The sequence below is a fragment of the Strongylocentrotus purpuratus genome, unplaced genomic scaffold (assembly GCF_000002235.5).
Source record: "Strongylocentrotus purpuratus isolate Spur 01 unplaced genomic scaffold, Spur_5.0 spur5_scaffold_21, whole genome shotgun sequence".
Taxonomy (NCBI): domain Eukaryota; kingdom Metazoa; phylum Echinodermata; class Echinoidea; order Camarodonta; family Strongylocentrotidae; genus Strongylocentrotus; species Strongylocentrotus purpuratus.
Window position 1 is genome coordinate 13,770,993 of NW_022145607.1, and position 27,580 is coordinate 13,798,572.

Genomic DNA, 27,580 nt, shown 5'->3' on the forward strand with positions numbered 1-27,580 from the left:
CATTCTATAAACATACTGATCACATGGCGAAGTTGGAACACCAGATCGTGATTGTCTCTCAGATTTTGTATAAACAAGCCGGAGATTGAAAAATGAAATTTTAAAACTCGCTGATTGGATTTTAATCAATCAGTATTACAGCATTTTGTCTAACAATTCCTTCACGTAAATAGATACAGAACAAGTAGTTGATGATGAAATATTGCAAATAATGAAAAATGGCTTTCTTCTACAGACATTAATTTTTTGTTACCAACATACATGTTACTTTTTCTTTTTCGTTTTTTGTATAACTAAGTTCACCAATCTTTTCCATTTGTGCCAATGTGCTTATAATAATCTTTGCTTCAAAAGCATGTAACCTTGTGCACCGTTCCCCTTTTCTACAAAATCTAAGAACAAAAAACATTTGACTATCCATCCTACTACTTAAATAAGTATGTCCATCAATATTTTCAGCAGTACAGAATAAAAATTATTCATTTTTAAATAAACTTTTGCAATACGTTTATCTACCGAAGTGCTATTAGCCCCGAACATAACAAAGACATTTTGAAAATTGACATAAATACTTCCATTTCATACAAACAAATTGAGCGTTGCGATTTCTTTAGAAAATGAACTGAAATAAATACAAATTGGTAATAAAAGCTTTCTAATTATTTTCAAAAGTGATCCTTTCAAAGTTTTTCGATTTACCAATGTCATGAGTAATGGTTTTCGAAATGATCGTTTTAAAAAGATCTTAGTTTTGACCAACACTTGAATGTGGTGATTCGTGTTAAAACTTTGACCAGGTTCTAATGGCATCGACATAATTTCATGTTTAAACCAGCATCATTCAGAACATTTCTCTGTTATTTCAAATTCACAGTTCAAGATTTGATAATGCACTGAGTTTAGGAAATAATACCGCGACTTCTTTTATAGCAACACGATTAGGATACAGGGTCAATGGTTTTGCAATGTATTTTCGTAAATAAAAAAAAAAATATTGGAAGACTTCGGATGTCTTTCTTTTTTTTTGCTTCCGCGGATACTGCGTCGACGCCATTTTGAAACTTTGAGAGGTCACGTGCTGCTGTCGGGATATGTCGTCTATTTGAATTCTGAGTGGACCTGTCGTGGTCTGCCGAAGTCTCCTCCAGCCTGTGAAGCACCCTTGTTGGAACCCATTTGGAGTCCGATCATGTGCTTGCCAGCATCCATCTGGTCCTGGGTGAATTCACGGACGTTGCCCTCGGATTGCTTAGGCCCAAGGATAGGGCCGTCGTAGCCGGGTTGGGACTGGGCCTGTATGGACCGAAGAAAGACGAAGTGACACCAATGAATGGCCCGTATCCTACTAATTCTACATCAATAAAACACTTACAGATTTCTCGTCTCAGGTGCGTTCAAATGGGTGAAAGATTGCTTGATAAACATCATTCACAGAAAGAAACAAATTATTTGGACTTCAAAATGAATTAAAGGAAACCTCAATCTAAGAATTAACTTAAGTGTTTATGAGAAATGTATTGTATTATTGCCCATTAATATACAAGATTACCGAAATTTGGTAGAGCGAGAGGGATAAAGCAAGTGTACACTTTCACAGCACGACATGGGAATCGCCATTTTCTTAATAACGTGACGTACTATGCGAAGTCGTTTATCATTCGAAATGTGTGTGGTGATGAAGTATTTTATTCACCTGCTATGATCCTTTGTTCTACAATTACCAGAACGCAAATTGCATGAACAAGTTGGTGCACCTCTGGAGTGAAAATTTCGCATAAATAAAATAGATTTGTTATGTGTTATATTTTAGTATTATTAAATACATGAGTAACAATAATGTTTCCCTGTTATATATTTTTCCCAAATTTAAATTTTACCTTCTCAGCTAGGATTTTCCCTCATTAAGAAATACAGGTTTCGTTATTGAATTAAAAAGTCGTTATGTCCAACCTCATCTGGTACGTCATATCAAGAAAATGGCTGCGCCCATGTCATGCTAAAAAACATTAAATTATGCCAAGATTATCTTCATTTATATATCTTTTGTACACTTTCGCAAGGAATATTATACATCATAGGGCAAGAATAAATCTCATTTTTGTTAGAATACGTACACTTATTCTTTAGGGTGAGGTTTCCTTATTGTCCAATTGCGCAATATGGATAGAATCCATTATGCATTAATTAGTTGTTGCTATGTCTGCCAAGTCTGTGGGAAGCTTTTGAGTCATCAAGAGAAGACGGTATACATTGAATAGGGAATTTTCGTAATATATCAACATGTATAATTAAGTGCCTCGATATTAATTATTTCATTCACCTGTTACGATTGCATTTCAATTGTCAGAATGTAAATTGCATACACTACGTGTTGTTAGGAAGGACAAGTCAGTATGTGTTTCCTACCCAGCAACAATTCGCATTCAGACTACTGAAATACAATTTTTCGTAACATGGCTTGTGAATGAAATAATTTGTAACAAAGCACTTAACGAAGATGTGTGCATTAACTATTATTACATTACGATCATGTCCTATTGGTAAACCTATTGACCATGTTATCTCTTTCCTCTCTATTCACATCTTCTAACGATTCCATGTGTTCTAGAAAGACACACCATGATGAATAAACTATCTCTACAAACGTGACAAAAGGAAGCGGAACATAGATTACAACCAAAATATGTACAGTTGATGAAGAGCTTCTTTGCATCTTAACACTTACATAGCGGCCAAGGGAGACCATACACCCTGTGAACTGTGGGATGTTCTTGTTCTCATAAAGGTCGTTGACCTGGAAGACATCTTGGTCCTTGAGCCCGTAGGCCTTCAATCCATCGATGAAGGATTCAAGGTTTGCCCTCTGTTTAAGGTGTCCAAGACCAAGTTAGCCGGAGTGCAGTTGGGTGTAATGGTAGCGAAGTACAGGCCAGAGATTGGGTGTACCAATAGGAGTGAAACAGTATCCAGAGAAGACCAGAGAGAAATGCAGATTGTAGATATTGTATGGCCATGATAGAGGGGCAGTGTCAATGGAAGTGCAACAGGGAGTACAGGCCAGAAACGTTGTACGTTGGTCAGTGTACAAAAGACGGTGGACATCGGTCGGTGGACGCCATGGACGTAAGTTGGAAGGTCACCAGGCAGACCAGGTAAGCGGTAGATAGGTACGAAAGGTGGTGATCCAGGGTGTACGTACCATAAGTAGGAGAATGTGTTGTCCAATTGTGGAGATGCAATATGAAGATTAGACGTGTAGTGCAAAAAGAGGGAAAGAAGAATTGGAATAGCAATTAGATCAACTGTGAGATTCAGATCAAAGTAGGAAGAGAGGTTTCAATGCTCGTATGTATGAGATTTTGGAATAGCATTCGTTCATTATCCAATTTTGTGTTTAAGTGAGCATTTTTCTTCCTTTAAGGCGAAGACTTAGAGGAATTAATTTAATAATTTTTTTTAACTTTTCATATCCTATATTAAACAAAAAACACGAGAAATTGGTGCCATTTAAACCCATATAAAAACAAAATTTTGGAATGATTCAATTGCAACATCTTTTCCCATTAACTTAAAATGGCCTTTCCGTGTAACGGGTAATATAAAGACGTAAATAAAAATGTAATGCACATGCATTATTTTACATAAATAATTTCTTTAAATATGTAATCAGTGACATTTCTGATAACCATAGGATGAACTTTAACGCCGGTTAACCCATCCGCCCCCCCACCCACTCAACCTTATTTAGGGTACGCATATGCGTGTTCCCAGTGACCCCCCCCCCCCTTTTTTCAGGAAAAGTCAGGTGTGTAAAGTCAATACGGGTCGACCTTTTTCTTTTGTTATACGAGCCTTTTTGAGCACCCCCCCCCCCCCCATTCAGCAAAAGTCCGGTGTGTAAAGTCAATACCGGTAGAGCTCTTTCTTTTGTTACGAGCCGAAGAGTTTGGGAACACGCATGGTATCCCTCCATTCACGGAGTGGGGGGGGGCCGGGTAAACCCACCTGCTTGAAAACTGCAGTTGAATTCTCGATCTTCTTGACTGCTCCGGGACAGAATTTGTTGACCAATCTAGAGAGAAAATGATTTTTAAGAAAAATAAATACCATTATTATTAACATGTTGCCATACAATAGTGCTGTTAGTACGGTGGTAAAGATGGTCTAAGCCATATTTAATAACGTGATTTTCTGAAACAAAATCATGAAAAAAGGCGATGTCGCAGAAATGGTATAATGCAATGCAATGTTGTCAAAATGATTTATAAGGATAATGATCAGGGCCCATTTCATAAAACTTGTCATCAGTGGCAAATGTCAGTTTCTGTTATAAGCTAGTAAAATCATTGCTTCTGATTAGAAATCAGAGTACTAAATTTTAATTAGATGAGCCCTATGTCGTAACGATCCATCAATACAAAGGATATGCGTATCTGATTTAATATTTAAAATTGATATGCCCTAGGGGACATCATTTTTCTTTCTAAATGTACTAATTGTATGCTTGTACAAAACAGAGAATAAATGTACTAAAGGTACACACGATAGGGTATACATACTTTGAGTGAATTCATTTGTTGAAGCTAATTTGGCCAGTTAGGTTATTGAATATTTGTGTATGGGCCTGTCATGTGTATGGGTGTGTGTGTACGTTTAAGGGTTTGTAAAGGGTTTATTTATTTATTTATTTTGATAAAGGATAAAAAGCACAATTTTGTTCCATTAGGACTATCACCCCATCTTCTATACCGTGTTAGTCAAAACAAAAATGACACCTAGAAAATTGCTAATTATTTTTAAAATCATCTATGGACAGGAAATTATTATACATCTTATGAAAGAGTGTTTTGTCCCAAATCATCTGGTATCATTTTTTTGTGTGGTATGTGTTCACGCTTGGATGAACATGAGGCATTGTTTGAATACTTGGTAACGGTTTCTGCATTTGTTTGCTTTAGAGTCGGTTCTATTCAACACGGGGTTGATGTCATCTTTCACAAATGTTAGATACTGAATGTTTTATGTAATTTTATTATCAACTTTGCATCGACGAACAATACCCCAATAAGCTCAAAACATAACAGCTCCTTTGCTATGGTAACAATGCTTTGTATTAGCTGAGGGAAAATCCATGCGATCGTTAATGTGCTAATTAAATAAAGTTGCCAACTTAATAAGTTATAACATGCAGCTTATGGCCAGATCTCCTCTTCCCTCTGTACCAGGTACGTAGCCACGGGAGGGGAGGGGGGCACGGGGGGGGGGGGGGGTGTCGAACCGATCCAAGATCGGCTGAACTTTCTTAAGACCCCTCCCCAGGACGTAGATCAATTACATGTATGTGCCCCTCCCCCCCCCCCCAACATCATCAAACTCTGGCTACTGGCCTGCTCTGTACGAAGTTTCCAGTCCTCTGTACCAGGTACGTAGCCACGTGAGAGGGAGGGGGGCACGGGGGGGGGGGGGGGGGGGGGGGTCGAACCGATCCAAGATCGGCTGAACTTTTTTAAGACCCCTCCCCAGGACGTCGATCAATTACATGTATGTGCCCCTCCCCCCCCCCCCCCCCCAACATCATCAAACTCTGGCTACTGGCCTGCTCTGTACGAAGTTTCCAGTCCAAGCCCGTATACATTCGCCACCTTGCCAACAAGGTCAACATGTTTCTTTTACTTATCTTAGCTTTCGGTTGATTCACTGGTTGATGTTCATAATTTGCTGGTCTTTTGGAATCACCAGATTCCAGAGGATTCACGATTTTCACAACGAAAAACCTCTCCACGTTTCGGTCCTTGCGCGATCGCCTCTAGCTCCAGCAGACATGGGACGGCAGCGTGCACACCAGTATACTACCGGCGCAGCTAGTATAGCCACTGCTGACGGCCGCAGCACACTGCGAACTTCAGTTTTGTGTATCCGTAATACTCTTGGAGATGTGGAGATGGGAAATATAGCGCAATCTTGCGGCGATTTATTTTTTTACAATATGGCAGCCTCTAGACACCGACAAATTCGAGCGAGAAATCCTGCACGCTATTAAAATATATCTTCCATAGTTCCATTTCATTGGTTTAAGTTTTGAAAGTTTAAACTCAAATTTGCGATAAAGTTAGAACAGAAAAGATAATCTTTATTTTATAATTCCACGGGCGCGATTTTTAATTTTGCAATCGCCCCCGTGAGCACTCTGACGGGGGCGATTGTGTAGCTCACGGGGGCGAATCGCCCACCTCCGCCGTGTATTTTGAAAGTTGCTCTCCTCCCACTCTCTCTCTCTCCATCTCTCTATCTGACTCCCTCTCCCTCTTCATCTCAACTTTCATCTCAACTTTCATCGCTTAAGATTCCTTCGAAAAGTGAAACACGGATAAAAGAGAGTAATTTTTAAAAATCGAAATAAGGTATTGGAACAGTTGCAGAACTCGTACGGAATAACATACCAAGTAAATAAAAGGTATAAGTATTTCGGATTGTGTGCAGCAACTTTATTTTATAAGGACGAAAGTATAACGGTGTACATTTGAATGAAATAAATATCATGACATCTTAGTGAATTAGAGTTTCAGTTTTGCTGAATAGCTTCTATTTTTAGTAACTGGTACAGCGATCAATGTTTAAATAGTATGCACTGAAGTGAACATTTGTTAATTTTTTTAAAGGGGAATCGAATCGTTCTTTAAATAAATTGATGAATGCTAACAAAACAAAGAAGTCAAGTGGGCTAAGGAACATTCCTATTTAATCTGTTTTTTTTTAATATATATCCCACATATACTGATCATTTTTGTTTGTTAAAGAATTTGTATCAAACTCATTATGGCGTCAAATAACATGATTTATGTTTAGTCATGTCGTTAGCAAGCTTATATTAACGTCTCCATTTTATATGCTATGTCTTAGCAACCCGGTGAACATATACACATATATATTTCGAAATATTACACAAGTTACATTTCATGCAATACAATACAAGCTTCATGTCATTATCATATTCTCCCCTTCAATGATTAAGACGAGGAAATTCTTATGCGTTAGCAAAAAAACAACTTTGTGATAAAAATGGATTTCGTTTTGAAACTGGAGAACATGGTATAAGAACAAAATTTGATCAGCAAGATAGTAATGAATACATACAACAAAATAAAGATTATGTTAAACTAAACTTTTTTTTGGTAGAATGATGCTTATTGATACGAAAATGTTATGCGTAACAGTATAAGAAAAGGGGAAATAGATGTGCCGCCTATTAAATATTACAGGATAAACAAATTTCTCCAAATTTAGAATATTTTCAGATTACATTGCGAATTTGCCACATATTACAACAGTGTTTTGAAACCAAGTTTTAAATAATAATGCTTCTGTCAAATTTTCGGGGGAAGCGCATTTCTCAAGATTTCTCTCAAATGCAAACACGTCTGACATGGAAATTGTTATTCTTTCGTATCAAACGTTTCCTTTCCCTCCCCCTTCCTTTATCCTCCCCTCTTCCTCCCCTCTTCCTCCTATTTATCCTGTCCGCGAACTGGGCTGTGTATGCGATGATGTGGGATATATATTGGTTGTTGGTGAGGATCGGGGGTAAGGGATCTATTTGAAATCTGAGTGGACCTGTCGTGGTCTGCCGAAGTCTCCACCAGCCTGTGAAGCACCCTTGTTGGAACCCATTTGGAGTCCGATCATGTGCTTGCCAGCATCCATCTGGTCCTGCGAGAAATCACGGACGTTGCTCTCTGACTGCCTGGGTCCTAGGATGGGGCCGTCGTAGCCGGGTTGGGACTGGGCCTGTATGGACCGAAGAAAGACGAAGTGACACCAATTAATGGCCCGTATTCAACTAATTCTACACCAATAAAACATTTACAGATTTCTCAGATTTTATCAAATGAACACATTTTCAAACTTATGGATGCTTCCTTTCCAGGCGTGTGCATAATATTATCCTTTGTACTATTGCCAGAACGCAAATTGCATGAACAAGTTGGTGCATGATTATGAACAACCTCGTCTGGTACGTCATATCAAGAAAATGACTGCGTAAATGTCATGCTAAAAGACATTAGATTATGCAGATTATCTCCATTTATATATCTTCTGTACACTTTCGCAAGTAATATTATACTTCATAGGGCAAGAATAAATGTCATTTTTGTTAGAATACCTACACTTATTCTTTAGGTCGTCTATCCTAATTGTCTAATTGCGCAATTTATATGGATATAATCCACTATGCATTAATTAGGTGTTGCTATGTCTGCCAAGCCTGTGTGAAGCTTTTGAGTCGTCAAGAGAAGACGGTATGCATTCAATAGGCCGTTTTCGTAATATATCAACATTTATGATTAAGTGCCTCGATACAAATTACTTCATGTACCTGTTACGAGTGCATTTTAATTGTCAGAATGCATATTGCATACATTACGTGTTGATAGGTAGGACAAGTCAGTATGTGTTTCCTACCTAGCAACAATTAATGTATGCAATTCGCATTCTGACTATTGAAATACAATTATTCGTAACAGGTGAATGAAATAATTTGTAACGAAGCACGTAACGAAGATTAGTGCATTAAATTGTATTACATTACGAAAATGTCCTATTGGTAAACCTATTGACCATGTTATCTCTTTCCTCTATTCACATCTTCCATGTGTTCTAGAAAGACACACAATGGAGTATTACTATATCTATACAAACGTGACAAAAGGAAGTGGAACATGGATTACAACCAAAATATCGAGGGGTCAGTGACACAAAGACGTAATTCCATTTGGGCTATTTGAGAAAAAGTGGTTTATGTGTCACTGAGCACTTGGGCCTTAAGGAGTTAAGTCTATGTTTCACTAGCCATTGACTTCGGTGGGGTGTTGGGTGGAGTTAATTATTTGTGTTTCCTGGAAAGCCCACATTTTTCTGAAAGTTTTGATATCAATTACTAATTTTGGCAAAATATGTCACTGAACCCTCGATATGTACAGTTGATGAAGAGCTTCTTTGTATCCCTATACACTTACAAAGCGGCCAAGGGCGACAAGGCACCCTGTGAACTGTGGGATGTTCTTGGACTCATAAAGGTCGTTGACCTGGAAGACATCTTGGTCCTTGAGCCCGTAGACCTTCAATCCCTGGATGAAGGATTCAAGGTTTGCCCTCTGTTTAAGGTGTCCAAGACCAAGTTAGCCGGAGTGCAGTTGGGTGCGTCAATGGTAGCGAGACAGTGCCAGATGAAAACATGAAGTAGAGGTCGGAGATTGGGTGTACCCATGGGAGTGAAACAGTATCCAGAGAAGACCACAGAGAAATGCAGTTTGTAGAAATTGTGTGTCCATGGTAGAGGGACAGTGTCCAAGGGAGATGGTGTTGGTTTAACGTTGTACGTTGGTCGGTGGACGTCATGGACGTAAGTTGGAAGGTCACCAGGCAGACCAGGTAAGCGGTAGACAGGTACGAAAGGTGATGATCCAGGGTGTACGTACCATAAATAGGAGAATAGGTTGTCCAATGATGGAGATGAAAAAAGGGGAAAGAAGAATTGGAATCGCAAATTAGATCAACTGTGAGTTTCGAAAGATCTAAGTAGAAAGAGACGTTTACATTCATGTATGAGACTTTGGAATACCATTCGTTCATTTTCCAATTTTGAGTGTAACTGAGCACTATTCTTTTATTAAGGCGAAGAAAAAAAAAGGAATTAATTAATTTGTTTTACTTTTCATATCTCTTATTTTTAACAAAAAACACGAGAAGTATGGCGCCATATAAATAATGTCAATCATTAATGTAAAACCTATATCAAAACAAAATGTTTGGAATGATTCAATTGCCATATCTGTTCCCATAACTTGGGATGGTCTTTGCGTGTAACGGATAATATAAAGACGTAAATAATAATTGAATGCATAATTTTATATACATTTTTTTAAATATGTAAACGGTGACATTTCTGATAACCAAAGGATGAACTTTCATGCCGGTTAACCCACCTGCTTGAAAACTGCAGTTGAAGTCTCGATCTTCCTGACGGCTTCGGGACAGAATTTGTTGACCAATCTAGAGAGAAAATGATTTTGTTTAATACCCTTGTTATTAACATGTTGCCATTAATATATCCATACAATTGTGATGTTGGTACGGTGGTATAGATGGTCTAAGACAAATTTGATAACGGGATTTTATGAAACAAAATCATGAAAAAGGCGATGTCGCATCTCACCGAAATGTTCTAATGCAATGCAATGTTGTCAACAAGATTTATAAGGACAATGATCAGGTCCCATTTCACCAAACTTTTCATCAGTGACAAATGCCAGTTTCTGTTATAAGCTAGTGAAATCCTTGCTTCTAATTGGTTACCAGCAGATGCGTCACTGATTTTTGTCATTTGTCATTGAAAAAAATGCTTTGTGAAACGGGTCCCAGATGATTCAATTATGCATGGAAATAATGCGAAAACATATTTTGGGGTATTCTCATGATTTTTCAACAGAATATGTGCAAGAATTTCTGGCACAAGCAACCATGAATCGTTTGCATACCAAACTCGAATTAGCATCGTGATCGTCGTACATGTAGGTCTATTTCTGATATGACTTTATGATAATGACAAGAAACGAAATACAATCCATGGCTGCAGGAGAGAAAAAGAAGCACAAAAGAAAAGTAAGAAAATGATGCACTTACAATGATGTGAGTGAAGACAATTCCCTTGGGTGTTGAGAAATGAAAATGGATGATGGTCACGATTATGTAATGAGAGCGCTTCCTCTGCTAAGCATCTCTTTGTGATGATGGTGGTGGCGTCTCCACGGTGACCATGTGACATTGATGATTACGTAATGATCTCAATCATGCCAGCGCAACGTGAAGAGTGGTGGGGTGATTGCATGCATTATGAAATCGGCAGTTACTTTAGTAACAATGTTTCAGCCAGGTTTAAGTAGCGCCGTGCCTTTCCTGAAGGTATTGCACTTCTCATTGTATTTCCTTTCTCGTAGAAGATCTAATTATTCTCCCATTTATAATCCATTTTACCGAAACAGAGAGATAGATAAAGGTACATGTTGAAGGAAACGTTTCTAATCTATAAAAGTGGACTTTCCCCCATCACCCTCGCATCGAATTATAATACACAGCAGTGATCTCATATTTCAAATAATCATTACTCGCTTATTATTGGTCCAATTTATGTTAAACTTTCTCCCATCTGTTTTCTTATTTTTCTGCTTTTATACAAATAACTTATTACAAGTTTTGGATTGTCCTTTAATTTTTACGAATTATTTTTTAAACACAAATTTAAATTTAAGGCTAGCTTAGCGTTAAATGTGTGACAAAAACGAAATCAATAATTCACCATTTTATGTAATTATGCCATTATTAGATGCACTTAGTTCGTAAAGTAAAATATGCTGTATTTTGGATGAGAAGAAGTTTGAGGGGGAAAGGGAAGAGAGCCAAAACATGACTATTCGAAGAAAATCAGTTATAATCATCACATTTTCAGGCCTATACTGTATACACGGTGAAGCAATAAAATGCAAAGAGTGTTTTTCACACAAAGCGTCAGTCAGTCACTTCTATGGACATAGAGATGATTATGTGTTGTGTGTCATGCATGAAATAGGATTACATCAGAGCTGTGAGGAACTTCATAAAATCTTCCCCGATTTCAATCGATATTCTATTTTTGAGAATCATGAGAATAACTCTCTCTGCATTTTATTTGGTTATACTTCATATAATTATGCCAAATTGAGAATTCATGAATGTAAGGTGTAATTCAATGTGCCAAAATGATTATCATTTTCTGCTGAAAGTTATGAACATGATAATGTCCTCAATATTACAGAAAAACATGACCGTGCAAAAACGCCCGTTTTACTGAAAATAGAGCGTTTAAAAATGATCAACACTCCTAAAATCGTCATTTGTCATTCTCTCTTTCTCTTCTTCTCTCTAGTAGATATGTTTACATGCCAATAACCAAATGATTAACACGGTAAGTAAAATCTTAGAAAAGTAAGGGATTTCGAGGGCTCATGCCTGCAATTCTATATATACTCTATCACTTATTTTTAATCGATGCTCGAATATGGATTTTACAAGCATTTTAAAGGAGTGAGTGAAACTGGGGGCGTGTTTAACAACTATCTTGATTATGTAGTATTGGCGTTTATAAAATGCCTGAATTGAAAGGAATTTGGCGCATGACTAAATGACATCAGACAATTAGACTAAAATGTGCATGAATTCTGAACTTTTGTGAGTGAATCACACATAACGCATGAGAGGGATGATATATCGAGCAAAATTTAGATGATTGTTGTTATGAAATGTATACTATCCAAGACTCTTCAGCATATCAAAAGCAGGCATTGTACAGTACAATATGCGTGGAATATTTGAAAATCATCTCAAAAATACATTTGATCGAGTTATCAAAAAAGCATCTCTTTCTCAGACACATCCACTCCAAAAAGAAAGAATAAACACCAAGTTTACGGCAATGTAAGGGGCAAAATAATTTATCACAGTGATGTTTGTTTTTATTGGGTTTCTATTGATATTGTCATTTACATTCTATAAACATACTGATCACATGGCGAAGTTGGAACACCAGATCGTGATTGTCTCTCAGATTTTGTATTAACAAGCCGGAGATTGAAAAATGAAATGTTTAAAACTCGCTGATTGGATTTTAATCAATCAGTATTACAGCATTTTGTATAACAATTCCTTCACGTAAATAGATACAGAACATGTAGTTGATGATAAAATATTGCAAATAATGAAAAATGGCTTTCTTCTACAGACATTACTCTTTTGTTACCAACATACATGTTACTTTTTCTTTTTCGTTTTTTTGTATAACTAAGTTCACCAATTTTTTCCATTCGTGCCAATGTGCTTATAATAATCTTTGCTTCAAAAGCATGTAACCTTGTGCACCGTTCCCCTTTTCTACAAAATCTAAGAACAAAAAACATTTGACTATCCTACTACTTAAATAAGTATGTCCATCAATATTTTCAGCATTACAGAATAATAATTATTCATTTTAAAATAAACTTTTGCAATACGTTTATCTACCGAAGTGCTATTAGCCCCAAACATAACAAAGACATTTTGAAAATTGACATAAATACTTCCATTTCATACAAACAAATTGAGCGTTGCGATTTCTTTAGAAAATGAACTGAAATAAATACAAATCGGTAATAAAAGCTTTCTCATTATTTTCAGTAGTGATCCTTTCAAAGTTTTTCGATTTATCAATGTCAAGAGTAATGGTTTTGAAAATGACCGTTTTAAAACGATCTTAATTTTGACCAACACTTAATGTGGTGATTCGTGTTAAAACTTTGACCAGGTGCTAATGGCATCGACATAATTTCATGCTTAAAACCAGCATCATTCAGAACATTTCTCTGTTATTTCAAATTCACAGTTCAAGATTTGATAATGCACTGAATTCAGGAAATAGTACCGCGACTTCTTTTATAGCAACACGATTAGGATACAGGGTCAATGGTTTTGCAATGCATTTTCGTAAATAAGAAAAATATTGGAAGACTTCGGATGTCTTTCTTTTTTTGCTTCCGCGGATACTGCGTCGACGCCATATTTAAACTTTGAGAGGTCACGTGCTGCTGTCGGGGTATGTCGTCTATTTGAATTCTGAGTGGACCTGTCGTGGTCTGCCGAAGTCTCCTCCAGCCTGTGAAGCACCCTTGTTGGAACCCATTTGGAGTCCGATCATGTGCTTGCCAGCATCCATCTGGTCCTGGGTGAATTCACGGACGTTGCCCTCGGATTGCTTAGGCCCAAGGATGGGGCCATCGTAACCTTCTGTAGCTTGGGCCTGTGGGTCAAGATCAAAGATAACATCATTATTAATTCATAAATCACTCATCACGAGAAAGAAAGTTCGGATTCTACCTGATCATTGAGATAACCTTACATGATATTGTATTCAAGAATGGGATGACGTTAAACTACGCAACAGGGTTATACAAAACTAGGAACAGTCTTCCAAGATGGTCTACACCTATATGTCTTTAGTGAAAAGGATGTGCCTTGGTGTGGAAGTGTGTACGATATACTGTGTCAGAATCAATTGTTCTTCTTTTTCTTTTTCGAGACATAACGAATATTTGTATATTATCTTTTCAATTTTCAATTTATTAATGTTTCCAACAAAACATTACAAATCAATTATAAGCATTTAAAACAAATGTAATAAATACATGTTGGAAACAGAGGGGTCCACTAAATAGCAATGCTTGTACAAGTGTGAACACCTTAAATGATACTTAGGAATAATGAGTGATTAAATTAACTAATCCGTGACTACAAAAGGAACTACTACTTTTCTACTCTGAATATACAGGTACAATACCATCGTGATGAGAAGACTACTTACATAGCGGCCAAGGGCGACAATGCACTGTGTGAACTGTGGGATGTTCTTGTTTTCGAAGAGATCGTTGACCTGGAAGACTTCTTGGTCCTTGAGTCCAAATGCCTTGCATCCCTGGATGAAGGATTCAAGGTTTGCCCTCTGAAGAGAGAAAGGAAGAGGTAAAGGGCACAGCTTAAAACATGATGTTACTCCACGGTCTGATGACACATGATCTGGCGTTATTGACCGATTCCGGTCAATTCCTACTCCGGATTGAAGGTTTGTTCGTTTCTTCATTTTACCTTGTACTACTAGTAAATCATATGCGTATCCTTATAATTAAACAAACATTTAAAGTATTTTTTTTATATCTTATCTGAAAAAAAATGAAAACTTGAGATCCGTCATATTTTGAAACCAAGCAAAACGTCTGGTTTCAGGTTATACTTTGGTAAAGGTGTTTTAATAACTTTAATAGGTCTTGGCTCGAACGTTTGAGTTTTAGTAAGACAAATGTGTTCATCTTATAATTTCAGACATCAACCAAGACAAAGTAGATTCACTTAGTTGGTCCTCTCTATTCTACGAGACTGATTAACGATCATATATATCTTAGGAGGACGCTTCACAAGTCATCTACAAACAATGTTGACACCCTATCTGCAAAGTTTGGTGAAACGGGTAGGTAGGTGTTCATAGCTCCTAAATTTCCAAAGCGCCCTGTGTGAGTCATTCGTTTCAAATCTGATACTAGGGATTTCTACTGCGAATCATTGCAATACCTCAGTCACACCACTAAGACCGCCACCAGACCGATCAGACAATTACATTACCTCCAATCGCCAATAATCGATTGATTTGGTGTCGATTTGGCGGTGCGACTAAAGTATTGGTAATGGTAAGCATTTCCATAAACTTTAAGTCACATAAAAAACAAACTGTTGAGTTTTTCACAAACTTTGCGGGGTAAACTGCGGGTTGGACACACTCAGGTAATATTTAGTGTGGACCTTGTCCATTCAATAATGTTCAGTGGATTTTTTATGTTGATAAGCCATGTCATGAATCCTTCTTCGCTGTCCGACGGTACCAGTGTGATTTCCCGAACCACATTTTCAGGCACGAAGAGTTATCTCAGTATCTCTTGTACAGGAAAAGGGGCATTTTGATTTACTGTCAATACGGGGAAAAACAACAGATACTTGGTGTTTTTAAAAAAGCCCGCAGAGTGGGATCACACATCGCATCCGTATGGACAGCGAAATTTGTTTCAGACCCAACCGGTCTACATAAATAAACATATAACCGCTCAAAGAACACACCTGTACACAGAGTTATGACCAATCGTCAGTTTTAAACCGTGCAAACTGGTCCACTTTTACCCTTGCATTGGTAAGAGTGAACATAATTTCACTTGCGGGGAAAAAACAAGGGTAATAATTTTACAGAACTACCTAACGTGTTCAACAAAATGTTTCCGGATGTCATGAGAAACATAATTTAACTTTCACATTGCTTCAACTGGCAAAAATGGCATTATGGCCATGGAATTTTGTTTTATTCATACGCCCATTTCTATGACGTTCTTCAGACCTCTATTTAATATCCCAAATCCCTCAAAGTGTAAGACGTAGTCCATTCTCATGTTTATAATAAATGTTTGCCTGTTTGCCTATAATCTAAATTTGTAACGATTACAATCACAGATTCTGAACCGTATAAACATTTAACGCAACAAAAAGCCTACGTTATCCCATTGCCGCTTCCTAGGACTGCCCCTATTGACAAATGGCGGGAATCTGTGATTGGTCGTAACTGGCGACTGATCGTAACTCTCTAAAAAGTGATGGTCCCATATATGCAATCGCATCTTTCTAGGGGGGGGGGGTATAATAGCTCATGCAGGACGGTTAAGTTTCCTTACCTGCTTGAAGACAGCTGTGGACTGTTCGACCTTTCTCACGGCATTCGGGCAGAATTTGTTAACAAGCCTGATAGAAATGCACATGTAATATATAGAGGGATGACAGGTTCAACACTAAAGATACTCGAAGGGAAAGGGGAAGGAGACGACGGTAGGAGGTCAACAGAATTATAAACAACAGCAGATCTTAAGGTGCTTGGTTAAAGGGGCACGTTCCCGCCAGTGTAGTTACCGGAACATGCCATCTACGTAAGAGCCGTATTCTGTTGGTGTCAATAGGCAGCTATAGCGCCGTCCGCCAGCGCGTACGTATTTTGAGCGCCCTTTGGAATCCGGGAACATGCCCCTTTAAGAGTCTAGATATATTTCTGGCGAAATAATTATGATCGTCCTATAAAATGTCTATGGACTGTACTTCTTTTCGGCCTTGTTATCGATGTAGTAAAATGTAGTAAAAAAGAATGGGTTAATGATTTATATTGCCTCTAAGACCCCGTTTACAGTAAGAAAAGGGCCAGGGCCGGGCCGCGGCCGAGCCAGACCTACTCGGCCCCGCAATTTTGTGCATTTACAGTGGCAGGCTCGGCCGCGGCTTGAATTGTAACCTTTCAATATTTTGTCAGAGTAGCGCTCTGCATGTAAAAAAACAGAGCAGGGCCAAATGCGCGGCCAGTTTGGCCTCGCATTTGGCCTTTTGCGTGTTTACAGTGCTACGCCGGGCCGCGGCTCGGCCCGGCTTAGTCCGGCCTTTTTGCTCACTGTAAACGGGGTCTAAGGCTGCAGTAGGGATCTAAGTAGCTAAGAGATTTCCATTTGCATTTTTGCTTCCGCACTAGATAATCCCTCCCGCTTAAAGTATGTTAAGTATGTATTGCTGTGTGTATGTCCATTCTACACTGTTCTATGTTCTTAGTTAAAATACTAACGGAATCGGGCGGGGCACTCTTTTCCTTCATTTTCATTCTGTCTTGATAATTAACAGTAACTTTAGTACTGAATGCATTAGGACTGGAACGTGATGTGTCGTTGGTTCTAGTTGGGACTATGGCAGAATGGACAGAGAGAGAGAAAGGGAGATAGGGGGGGGGGGGGGGGGCAGACGGCACAAGGGTCCGATCTGTTGTCTGGGTTCTTATTGACCTCCAAGTGCATGCAACATAATCTACAGGAACTTACAAAAAATGGATTAATTGTAATTTGAAATGATGGTACTTGAGGAGCTCTGGTTCGGGCTTCTAACTAGATTATATATAATACGTATGTGTGAGCATGTTCTTGATCTAGTATACCGCATGAACTACTTGTATGGCATCTGTGCGTGATACTAACTAATAATAATTGTTAGTTTATATAAATCTCACAAAGGAAATTAGTCACTGTTCATTTGTAGGACACACTGCTAAATCTAGAATTATTAACTAGCTGCTTAGGGTTCAGCTTGAAGCATTTCGAAAGGACCGGTTACGACCGGTCCCATGTTACATTCCTAAGCACATGCAGCTTGAAGCTAGTCTCTGGGCTGATGTCGCCCGCAAAGCGATAGTTCAGCCACGCAAGGATGAACATTTCTAGTCTAAAAATGAATACGTTTACATGCAACTACATAAAATCACATTCCAGTAATACTATATAACGACTATACAACGATAGGACTGTCCGTCTTACGTCATTTCATCAGCTCATAGCGTCTTTGTCGCATGCATTCGTTCTTCTTCAACTTACCTTTGCGAATGTATTTTTTGTAGCGTTCTCAACTTTCTTTACTGCGCCAGGTTTAAAAAGGTTTATCAACCTAAAGATGTGATCGTTCGAATTCCCGACATGCAGGCAAAACAGAAAACATGGAATAAAGAAGTTCAAGCTCAAATAATGCAAGATTCTCAAAACACAACATAACAACACTAATTGCTTAGTTAAATGAAACAAAGGAGGTTGCCTTGAATTGGAGTTCATCACCACGCAAAATACAACGCAGTTTCAGAGACAAGCAACATTTATTTAAAACCCTCGATGAAATGGAAATGATCGAGGTTACGATTGTAAAACTGTGATCAAATGAACTGAGGCAAACTGCCGACATCTCGGGGATGATGGGATGATTTGGTATTATGCAAAGTTTTTTTTCTTCAATGAAATCCACATAAAAATAATTCAAAAAGGTTAAGGAGTAACTTAAAAAACCAAAGTCAAATACCGTTGGTTGTTACCCCAGAAAAGTAACAAAAACATATCATGCTCGTGATATGCATGTTTACAAATAATGTACGCAACACATGGACGTTAGGTTAAAGAGAAGAAAAAGAATGAATAAAAAAAAATCATAAAGAAATGTTATTGTTTACATTCCACAAAGCAGTGCGTTTTAATCCATTCCAGAAAAAAAGCAAACGGCCCACATCAATATGTGTAAAGTGCTCTGAACCTTAATGCAAAGTTTACTTGTGTACTCTATGTAAAATGTTGGATATGGAAGTTGGCTATGGAAAAAAGCCCAACTAATGATTAATGAATAATATTGCTTCAAGTAATGAAATATTGAATGATAGCAGACAAGAAACTGATTGAATGATAAATGACAGTCAATTGATATAAATTCTAAATCGTATGAGATGACGGAACGAAAAGGTGACATGGGAGGATATTTCATCAAGGAATAATGTAATTCATTGTATACGAAGAAAGGAATACATACATGTAAAACAATCTTTCCATTGAATTGATACATTAACTTTGAGATTTATATATTACAGATAAACATATCAAATTATAGCCATCATTGTAATATTAGGATTAGACTCCCGAAGCCTTTCTTTATTCATCAGATAGGAGATTTAGATTACTATTACAACCACGAATTGCACATTTCAGATACCATGTTTAACCCATCTCGTACAACAGACCAATCCTTGCTTTTCCGTTTGATTCTGGACTTTCCATCCAAAATAAACAACTCCACCCCATTACTCGTTTTAGCTCAATATCGTGCTATGTACGAACAGGTAAATGTAGTTCCTGGTTGAGGAAAATTAACCATATAATCAATCAGTCTCATCCACAAAGGGGAAAGAATCCAGATAAATATTGATTACAAATAATTAGGTGGTCTGTGAGATGCATAAGCACCGGTGGTCTTATATCATGTATATCAAATGATCATGATCAGAACATTAGTTAGAACTTAGGACACGATCATAAATAACTTTCGAGAAATAAACTCAAGGGCAGTTTCATTACCCTAATGTCATGATTTAACATCGCTTAGAAATCATGTTCAGATTACGTAATACGTCAATGAAGTCTTCACAAAATGGGCAAGGCTACTGAAATTGCCTAAGGTGAATTTTTCGAAAGTATTTGCGATCTCGTTTTGTGTCGCTTTGTTGGAGGTTTTTTCTTCGACTACATTCTAAGACTTACTTGCAGAGAATGACTCCGTTCTTCAGGTCGTCGAAAGTGTTGACGGTCTCGCCTGTGTGATGGACAACGAACTCCACGCATTGACGTTCAAGTTCGGGGTCGCGTTTTGACTCGATCTGGAGTGTGAAAAAAAAAATGGGAAAAAATGGGAAATTTAGTATTTCATTACTTCATAATCAGCAATAATATTCTAAAAAATAACCTTGCTAAAGTAAGTGCACTTACGAATCTCGGCAATACGATATCAATAGGGGATTAAAAATGTGAAAAGTGGGACAGAAATATCATCGTTAATTAAATCGAATTTGTATTGGTTTCTGCATCATCATTCTGAAGTATTTCGTCATCATAAATAGTGACATTGAATAATTTGTTGACAGTGATCAATGACAATTATACGAACTGTAATAAGCATTTATTGTAAAATACGGAAGGGCAACAGATTGAGAGGATAAAATTGGAGCTTAACCTTGCAACCCGTAAATGAAACGGGAAAAAAATGTCATATAGAAGAAGAATGAAAGGAAAAGAGGAAGGGGGATTCTTTCATATGCATATGCTGTTATCAAAGGGACTTTGTGTATTTTATAAGGTTTGCTTTCGACTCTGGTATGCTTTATGGAATGAAAATATATGATAATACTTTATAAATAAAAGTTTATTTAGGGTGCTTGAGAATATCTGGATTGTTGCAATCCATATAACGACATTAATGTGGGAGGGGGAGGGGGAGGTTGAGGGACAGGGAGGGTAAGGATGTGGGAGGGAGAAGGGGAGGGGGCGTTGATTCAAAGAGGAATGGATGAGGTTTAATAGGGAAACGAAAATATTAAAAACTACCGTAGAATCGACTCTCAAAAGAGTAAATCGAACCACTACTTTGGAGTGGTTTCGACTACAATATTAAACCAATCCTAAAAGATTGGATTTCCACTCCTCTTCATTACAAAAGTCTGGCGTATAGCATAATATCAACCTCTTTATGAATCAAACCTCGACAGACCGCAACCCCTTATGACTCCCACCCGACCATTATGTCTCTCATCTTACCAGCCGAACCAGCCGGCTGATGACTATATAAGGTACCCGTTGAGCGCCGCAGCCCCTACGATAACCATGCCCCAGGGAGGCTCAAATGGCGCTACGCATTCCAGGGTAGAATAGCCGTACGTGTGTGTATGTACACCTATAATAACTCTATGGCGTACACCAGCACCAGTACAGACAAATAATGGCGTTTAATTAGAAGCAATTTCACACGTCCGTGGCATCCATGTTCCCCTTTGCGACTGTGTACAAATGTTAGTAATGTATCTTTTGATTAGTTATGTCATGTCATAATTATTTTGCTTTTTAAAGGAGGGGGGAGTAGAAGACTAGTCGATGTAAACAGGGATGTGAGTGATGTATATGTTTAAATAATCTTAATCGCAGAAAAAAATGTGTATAGAATAATTCATTACGTCCGTTATTAATTCATGTAATAATAATAATTATAATAGTGGGTTCTTGCCATTCTTGTATAGCGCTCATGTCTATCAGATTCGATACCTGGTGTAGCTTAATCTGATTCACAACGATGATCATCTGTAGTATTTATCATTTCTATACGGACATCACAATAGAGGAATATCTAGTGTACTCTGTAGATTAGTTTCCTTTAACATTGTTTATAGTATAATTCTTTTATTTCACAGAAGAGTTGATAGTTGGAAATGAAAGAGAAAAGCAAATATCACATCGAAGGAAAAGCATACTCTAGCTGTTGTAGCATTCTAGTGTAGCAGAAAATTAGCACCTCCTCGCCTCTTTCCTCATTTCAATATTAAGCTTTTAGTTATGTACGAATAATTATTGTAAAAGAAACGAATGAGTACCCTTTAAGATACCTCTACGTGCAAGATTTATCAAACCTTTTCCAAGGGGACTCGGAACAAAATATGAAATGTTTTAGTGCCCTATATGCGTACTGAAACATAATAATAGGGAGGGGAAAAGGTTACAGAAACCATGGTAACTAAAAAAAACAATGACGTACATTATACTAGGAATTTAATTTCTAGGCCCATCTTGATTTCAATATCTCTCGTTACTTTAAGTTCTCATCGTGTACCGAGGGGTGAGAGGTTACCCCTTGGTATCTGACCACGCCCCAGAGCTCTCGCTCTCGATAAAACATATCTGCATCATCCAACACCGTAGTCTACGCAATCAGCTGTCAATACTAATCAGTCAAAGACAAAGGCATGAATTTCAGAGACCTGAATGAAGACTATGTCGTCGTGTCAACTCCCTTGATCTGTAAGAGTACACGATACAAAATTGATTGTGACGTAGACATGAGGGGCAGTCATAACAGGCGTGTTATATATCTACCAAAATAAACACCACCTCAAATATGTCAATGTATTATCCATTTATCCCACCTCATAAATGGATCAGAGATTCTTTCTCTGTACGAATTCGCTGTGTTCGCAGAACTTACCCACCACCCCTTTTAGCACTTAATGCTACATACATCTTTAAACCTTTAAACATTTGTTTTTTTTTCTTTAAACAAACCTACACCGTATTTGACAGTGACAGCTTTTAAAAACAACACTTTTTTCAAGAGAAAAACATGTAATGCAATATTGCCATAAAAAATTAATACATTCCCGATCTACCAGATGATATTCATCGTCATGACAATGCAGTTGTAAAATGGTGATCCAGCTTTATAAATTCTTGTCAAGGTAAAATGATGTGTAATGCGATAATGCAAACAGAACATGATTTAAATTTTTCATAATATATAGCACAACTATTTTTATCCATACTCCCAGATGTTTCTAAACGACGAATACTTTTCCAGAATATTCGCAAGGGGGTCTATTCCATGTGATGCCTTCGATCAACGGATCAACTTCTAAAAATGGCGTTCTCTGTTATGTTGGCCGCGTGCCTGGCATTCCAAAGCATTTGAGGTCGCCGGGTTTTAGGCCAAGCTTCGGGTGGGATTGGAAGGGCAGATGGGAGGGAGGGGGTCTCCTCTCGATCTCTCTTTGGCATCCGCATCCGACATCGATGATGATGGAAGGATAGAGAGAGAGAGAGAGAGAGGGGGGGGTGAAAAGAGGGTATCTTCCCGCACCTTCTATTACCCACAGATGACGCAGTTAAGCCATAGTATATATTTTGTAAATGTTGAAACGAATAAAGGGATTTAGGGTGTCGATTCGTTAACTCCATATTGTACATTGAGCTAAAGGGATGTATTTGTATTGAATAAACACCCTCCTGTCAAAATTATCATTCTACAAATTTCTTATACTCATCATCGATAACGTTTTGTATACGTTATGTTGATTCTTCATAATTTATTATCATTTTATATGCATGACTGTATGCAAACATTATCGTATATTATATCTATGGTCATTAGTATCAACATAAAAATGATATTAATGATGTATTAAAAGTATGCAAGCATTACTAATCGTTGAAATTAACTTCAAGAACCTCTCCTTGATACATACAATCAATTGAGAAACCTACAACCGATATATAGGTATAAAACATTGTTTTGGGGAAAAAATATGTAACATATAACTTCACATCTAACCAATGGAGATGTGAGGGGGGGGGGGCTCTTATTTGATCAATTACACGATTGCGGGCAGTAATTCCTTTATCAATAGCCGGGATATGCATGAGGTAAGTGCAAGACTAAGAAGGCATTGACCCGAAGCAATGCATGATGGGAAGACGTTTGAAGAAAACAAAACATAGCAATCGAAAAGCAGCAGCACCTCGCTGAAATCTGACGCACATCCCTAATTGGGACTCCTGTTATAGGTTTTCATGTATAAGTACGGCTGAAATGACATGTATGTCCATATCAAGAATGAAAATGATACATTTACAAAGAAACTTAATTCGGATATTTTTGTTAATCTATTTTTCGTGTGAGTTGGTTCGCATGTCTGTCTGTGTGTGTGTGCGTGTGTGTGTGTGTGTGTATCTGTCTTTCCGTTTATGTCTCGTCTGCCTCGCAGTCACGCTAAAGATATGTCGGGAATCCAAAGCTTACATTCCCAGCTGTCATTTCTAAGTCATCGCGATCCGCCTTCGCGCGAGTTCTGGATGCTTCCCGGAGTGGGCAGTACGGATGTATATCCATGTGAAATATAAACATGATTGTCATGCGCCCTGATAAAAGGTTGTGTGTAGGGCGGCGTTATAGGGGACTGGGGTTATTACCCCCTCCATTATTTCGCTAAAATGGCGATCGTGTAGAAAGCTGGGGGGGGGGGGGGGGAGAAAGAGAAACTAAGGTAAAGGCGCCAAATATTGACCCCCTCACAAAATCTGGGGCGGTGCCCCTGATTTCATACGAAATGATGAGCTCATACTGAATTGACTGAAATAGTTTCGTATTACATAAAATAAGAGGGGGTTAGAGTATTGAAAACGATCTACACATGTGCTATCAATAACACTCGTTGCCATTTGTAAATATATATCCCTTTTCCCTCCAAAAGCAGATATACCTTGCTGTCGGGATGATTACAAAAAAAGAATGAAAAAAAACGAGAGAAAAAAAAACGTGAGCACTGGTGAGCCCTCGTATCGCTTTATAAGAATAAATAACTATAGGGCTAAACGGAAAATTGCCTCAGTGTGAATTGCTTTGTATTTCCAAATAGTTGCCAAATTTCCAAACTTCAAGCCGAAATATGAAAATGACCTCGCCAAAACAGCAATATACCCATATCATATTTGGCTTCTGCTCAGCAGGAGTTTCATCAGGAGGGCATCGTCTAGGTTTGGAATGCCAAAAATGTGCGATTGTTTCCAATTAGTTTTGTGGGAAAATGATAAGAGGAAACCCAAGCTCATTGTCGCTGAGAATGGGTCCATATTTGGATGCGTTTAGAATGTCCGCTATTTCCCTAATGAACGAAACTAGATCGCAATTCATTTTTATTTTCTGTAGCCGGGTTGAGAAGAATAGACTTTAATGGCAGTATATGGAAATAAACAAACATTAATCTACGGTATTATTATCTCTGTATTAGTTTGATTTTATTGCAAATTATATAATGGAGCCTCAAATACTACTAATTGTCAGTATCCACTTAAATGTATATTTAATATGTAGAAATCAGTGCAACTTTCATTTTGTTTTGATGCTTCACCAAAGTCGCAAATAAACGTCGTCTCCGTATGTGGGTATTTTATCATGGTAGGAGTGTGTATTAAAGACCTAGCTCAAATTCACCACAATAACTTAGAGGTAAGAATTAATTTCAGAAATTGGAGTAAAAGGCAAAAGTTTGCATTGTAGATCAAAGTGAATTAATACAAGATAAATTACGGTACTCGTTTCGATAGTTCAAAATCTGTGCATAATGTTATTTGCATAAAAGTACCCAAATCATTAAAGAGTGCTAAACGATCTTCAGAGATTCTTGAAAATTAAATTGAAAAATAACGCAACGTAAAGTCAGTGAGAATAGATTTCAATATTCTTTTTTTTTTAATCCTAATGCACCGTTCCTACAGCATCACAACGTTAAAGAATATACAATTCACATACCGGTAAGCAATTTGGCGACCCGCCACTAATAAACCATCGACGAGAAAAACTGCATTCCAACCGATGACATGGAATGCCTTGAAGTCCAATCATGCTAATAATAGTAACTCACCTTGAGTTGAACCTGTTTAGAAAGTCCATAGACTGGGCCTTGATTAGCCATATCGTAACCTTTAAACTTAATATATAATTAGCACTATGATAACCAGTCAAACTCTCCTCAAAAGTGTTCCAGAGATATCCATATAACTTGCACTGGTCAAATTAATTGAAAGGGCAGGTGCTGTTTTACGTCAAGCAGGCCTGAGGAATATTTCGTAATTAAAAAAAGTGTGGTTCATTAACGAGCTCATTTTATCCAGAAGGAATGTCTCTTATCTATGAGTTTGCGACCCTGATTGGTCAGTCGGCAATGGATAGAGTGAACTGACCATACGATGGTTTGACCATAGATCTTCGATGGGTCACCGTTATCATGATTATGACCAGCAGATAGGCAGCTATGGAGATGGAAGGCTATTAGCGAATTCCATCTTTATCTTTTGTGGACTTAATACGTATCAAAAGCATGAAGGTTAATCGCACTGTTGATGCAGTGAAATGTTGATATTTCTTATGATACATCATCTATTATCTATCTATTTTTATTCATTTTCGATTTAATTTTTAGGTCAGATTATTGCCTCATCGGTTATGAAAGTGCTACCCATTGGGAATCTGCGGAGGCCTACAAAATGCTCACCATCTCATCATTAACATTAACATTAACGTTAAGATTAAGATTTTCAAAGTAAGAAATGCCATACAGCAGTCAGAGAGAGAGAGAGAGACAAACTTATATCATTTGAAAATCTTATACTAGTTTTCTCACCTTCATCTGTCGCTGTCTTAGATCGCCGTAGGAGGGTCCCCTGTTAGCTTCACACATATTGATCGCGTCTATTTGGTCCCAAATTCCCAGCCAAAGTCTGCTCAAACGAGCCTCGAAAAGGTGCCCTTTGCACTTACTTTAGAAAGAATCTTCCAATACGAGAGAATGAGGCCCGTCAGCTTCACAGGCACAGCGTTACAGTGACAAATATATCTTGAAAGATAGCTTGACTTTGTGACAGCGGCACGTACGAGATAGGGCAATAAACAATGCCTGGTTTCGCTCACTGCATTCTCCCCTTCAAGATCAAATGCGTCGGTTGGTGATTTGTCGAGGATTCGCCCTCGTATACATATTCAGCTCCGTTGGGTTCCAAAATGCCAACTGGGGCAACCTTCCCGCATTTTTATAGCCTCGCTCCAACAATATGTCAGAGGGAGGTAAGAATAATTTGAATGTGGGTAGTGTTTGAGGGAAATCCAACACCAAACGACTTTGACAGTGATCTCGTGGTATTTCGCTTAACTTTATTTGACCATGACGTGTACGTCATTGTTTTTGGTAGAGAGAGACATTGTTTTGGTAGAGAGGAATTGTTTTGTTAGGTTCCTCCACAGAGAATCAATTTCAGAAAGAATCTTGCCAAGCTATTTCTAAAGTGGGTGTAATCGCTATTTTATTCTAAATATATCTCCATAATATGTTTCCTTTTTAAAAACTCTCTTTTGCACGGTTCTGTGATAATTTAAATCTTTTATCACATTAGTGTGATTGTAATACTCTATTTGTTTAGGCATTTTTCTTAGCAACAATTATTAATCATTGTCTTCGAGAAAGCCGCAAGGCTGCCCGATCAATATAGTATATGATTTTTTTTCTTTCATAATTAGACTTTGATTACTTTATTATCTGAACATCGTTAAGATGTAGGCCTACCTCATCTAATATCTCCTTCATATAACTTGACATGATTGACATACCCCCCCCCCCCCTCCACAAAAAAAACATCCCCCCCCCCCCCTCTAATATTTAGACATGACCACCGGCATATTTCAGGCGTAGCAGTGGGAACGGATCTATGTTGGCCCATCAAATGTCTAGCACTTTCGATTTGAGATCATGATGACTTTGACCATATTTGGTCAGCCTATTCTTTGGAGGCGCTATTTCTGAAAAACAGGGCATTCTATTTCAGAACTGTTTCACTTCAATCAACGCCTATTTGTTATTATCCAAACTTTTTGGGGCTATTGAAAACAATTAATGAACTAAATAAAATAGTGTTTTAGGCAACATGAATACATTTGCACTGAATTCGGAATAACTTTCATGATTATTTCACCTTTGTTACTTACCCATATCACTGGGTCTACCAAACTGAATGAA

General features: G+C 37.9%; 2 protein-coding genes across 2 annotated transcripts in view; both read right to left on the bottom strand.

Moving 5' to 3' along the window:
* Positions 1-1,098: 1,098 nt before the first annotated feature.
* Positions 1,099-4,740, bottom strand: LOC105439761 (myophilin-like). The gene is made up of 4 exons (XM_011669130.1): positions 4,736-4,740; positions 4,006-4,072; positions 2,726-2,863; positions 1,099-1,293 (listed from the first exon to the last, which is right to left on the bottom strand). The coding sequence occupies exons 1-4, from the start codon at positions 4,738-4,740 to the stop codon at positions 1,099-1,101; spliced, it is 405 nt and encodes a 134-aa protein (XP_011667432.1).
* Positions 4,741-6,457: 1,717 nt separating this feature from the next.
* LOC576448 (muscle-specific protein 20) overlaps positions 6,458-27,580 on the bottom strand; it is a 35,120-nt gene continuing 13,997 nt past the window's right edge. Inside the window, exons 2-9 of the mRNA XM_011669122.2 lie at positions 19,743-19,858; positions 16,326-16,392; positions 14,423-14,560; positions 13,668-13,861; positions 10,619-10,627; positions 9,984-10,050; positions 9,015-9,152; positions 6,458-7,785 (exon numbers count right to left, since the gene is read on the bottom strand). Coding sequence (XP_011667424.1) covers positions 7,591-7,785; positions 9,015-9,152; positions 9,984-10,050; positions 10,619-10,627; positions 13,668-13,861; positions 14,423-14,560; positions 16,326-16,392; positions 19,743-19,858 — 924 coding nt within the window. The 3' untranslated portion in view covers positions 6,458-7,590. The remainder of the gene's footprint in view (positions 7,786-9,014; positions 9,153-9,983; positions 10,051-10,618; positions 10,628-13,667; positions 13,862-14,422; positions 14,561-16,325; positions 16,393-19,742; positions 19,859-27,580) is intronic.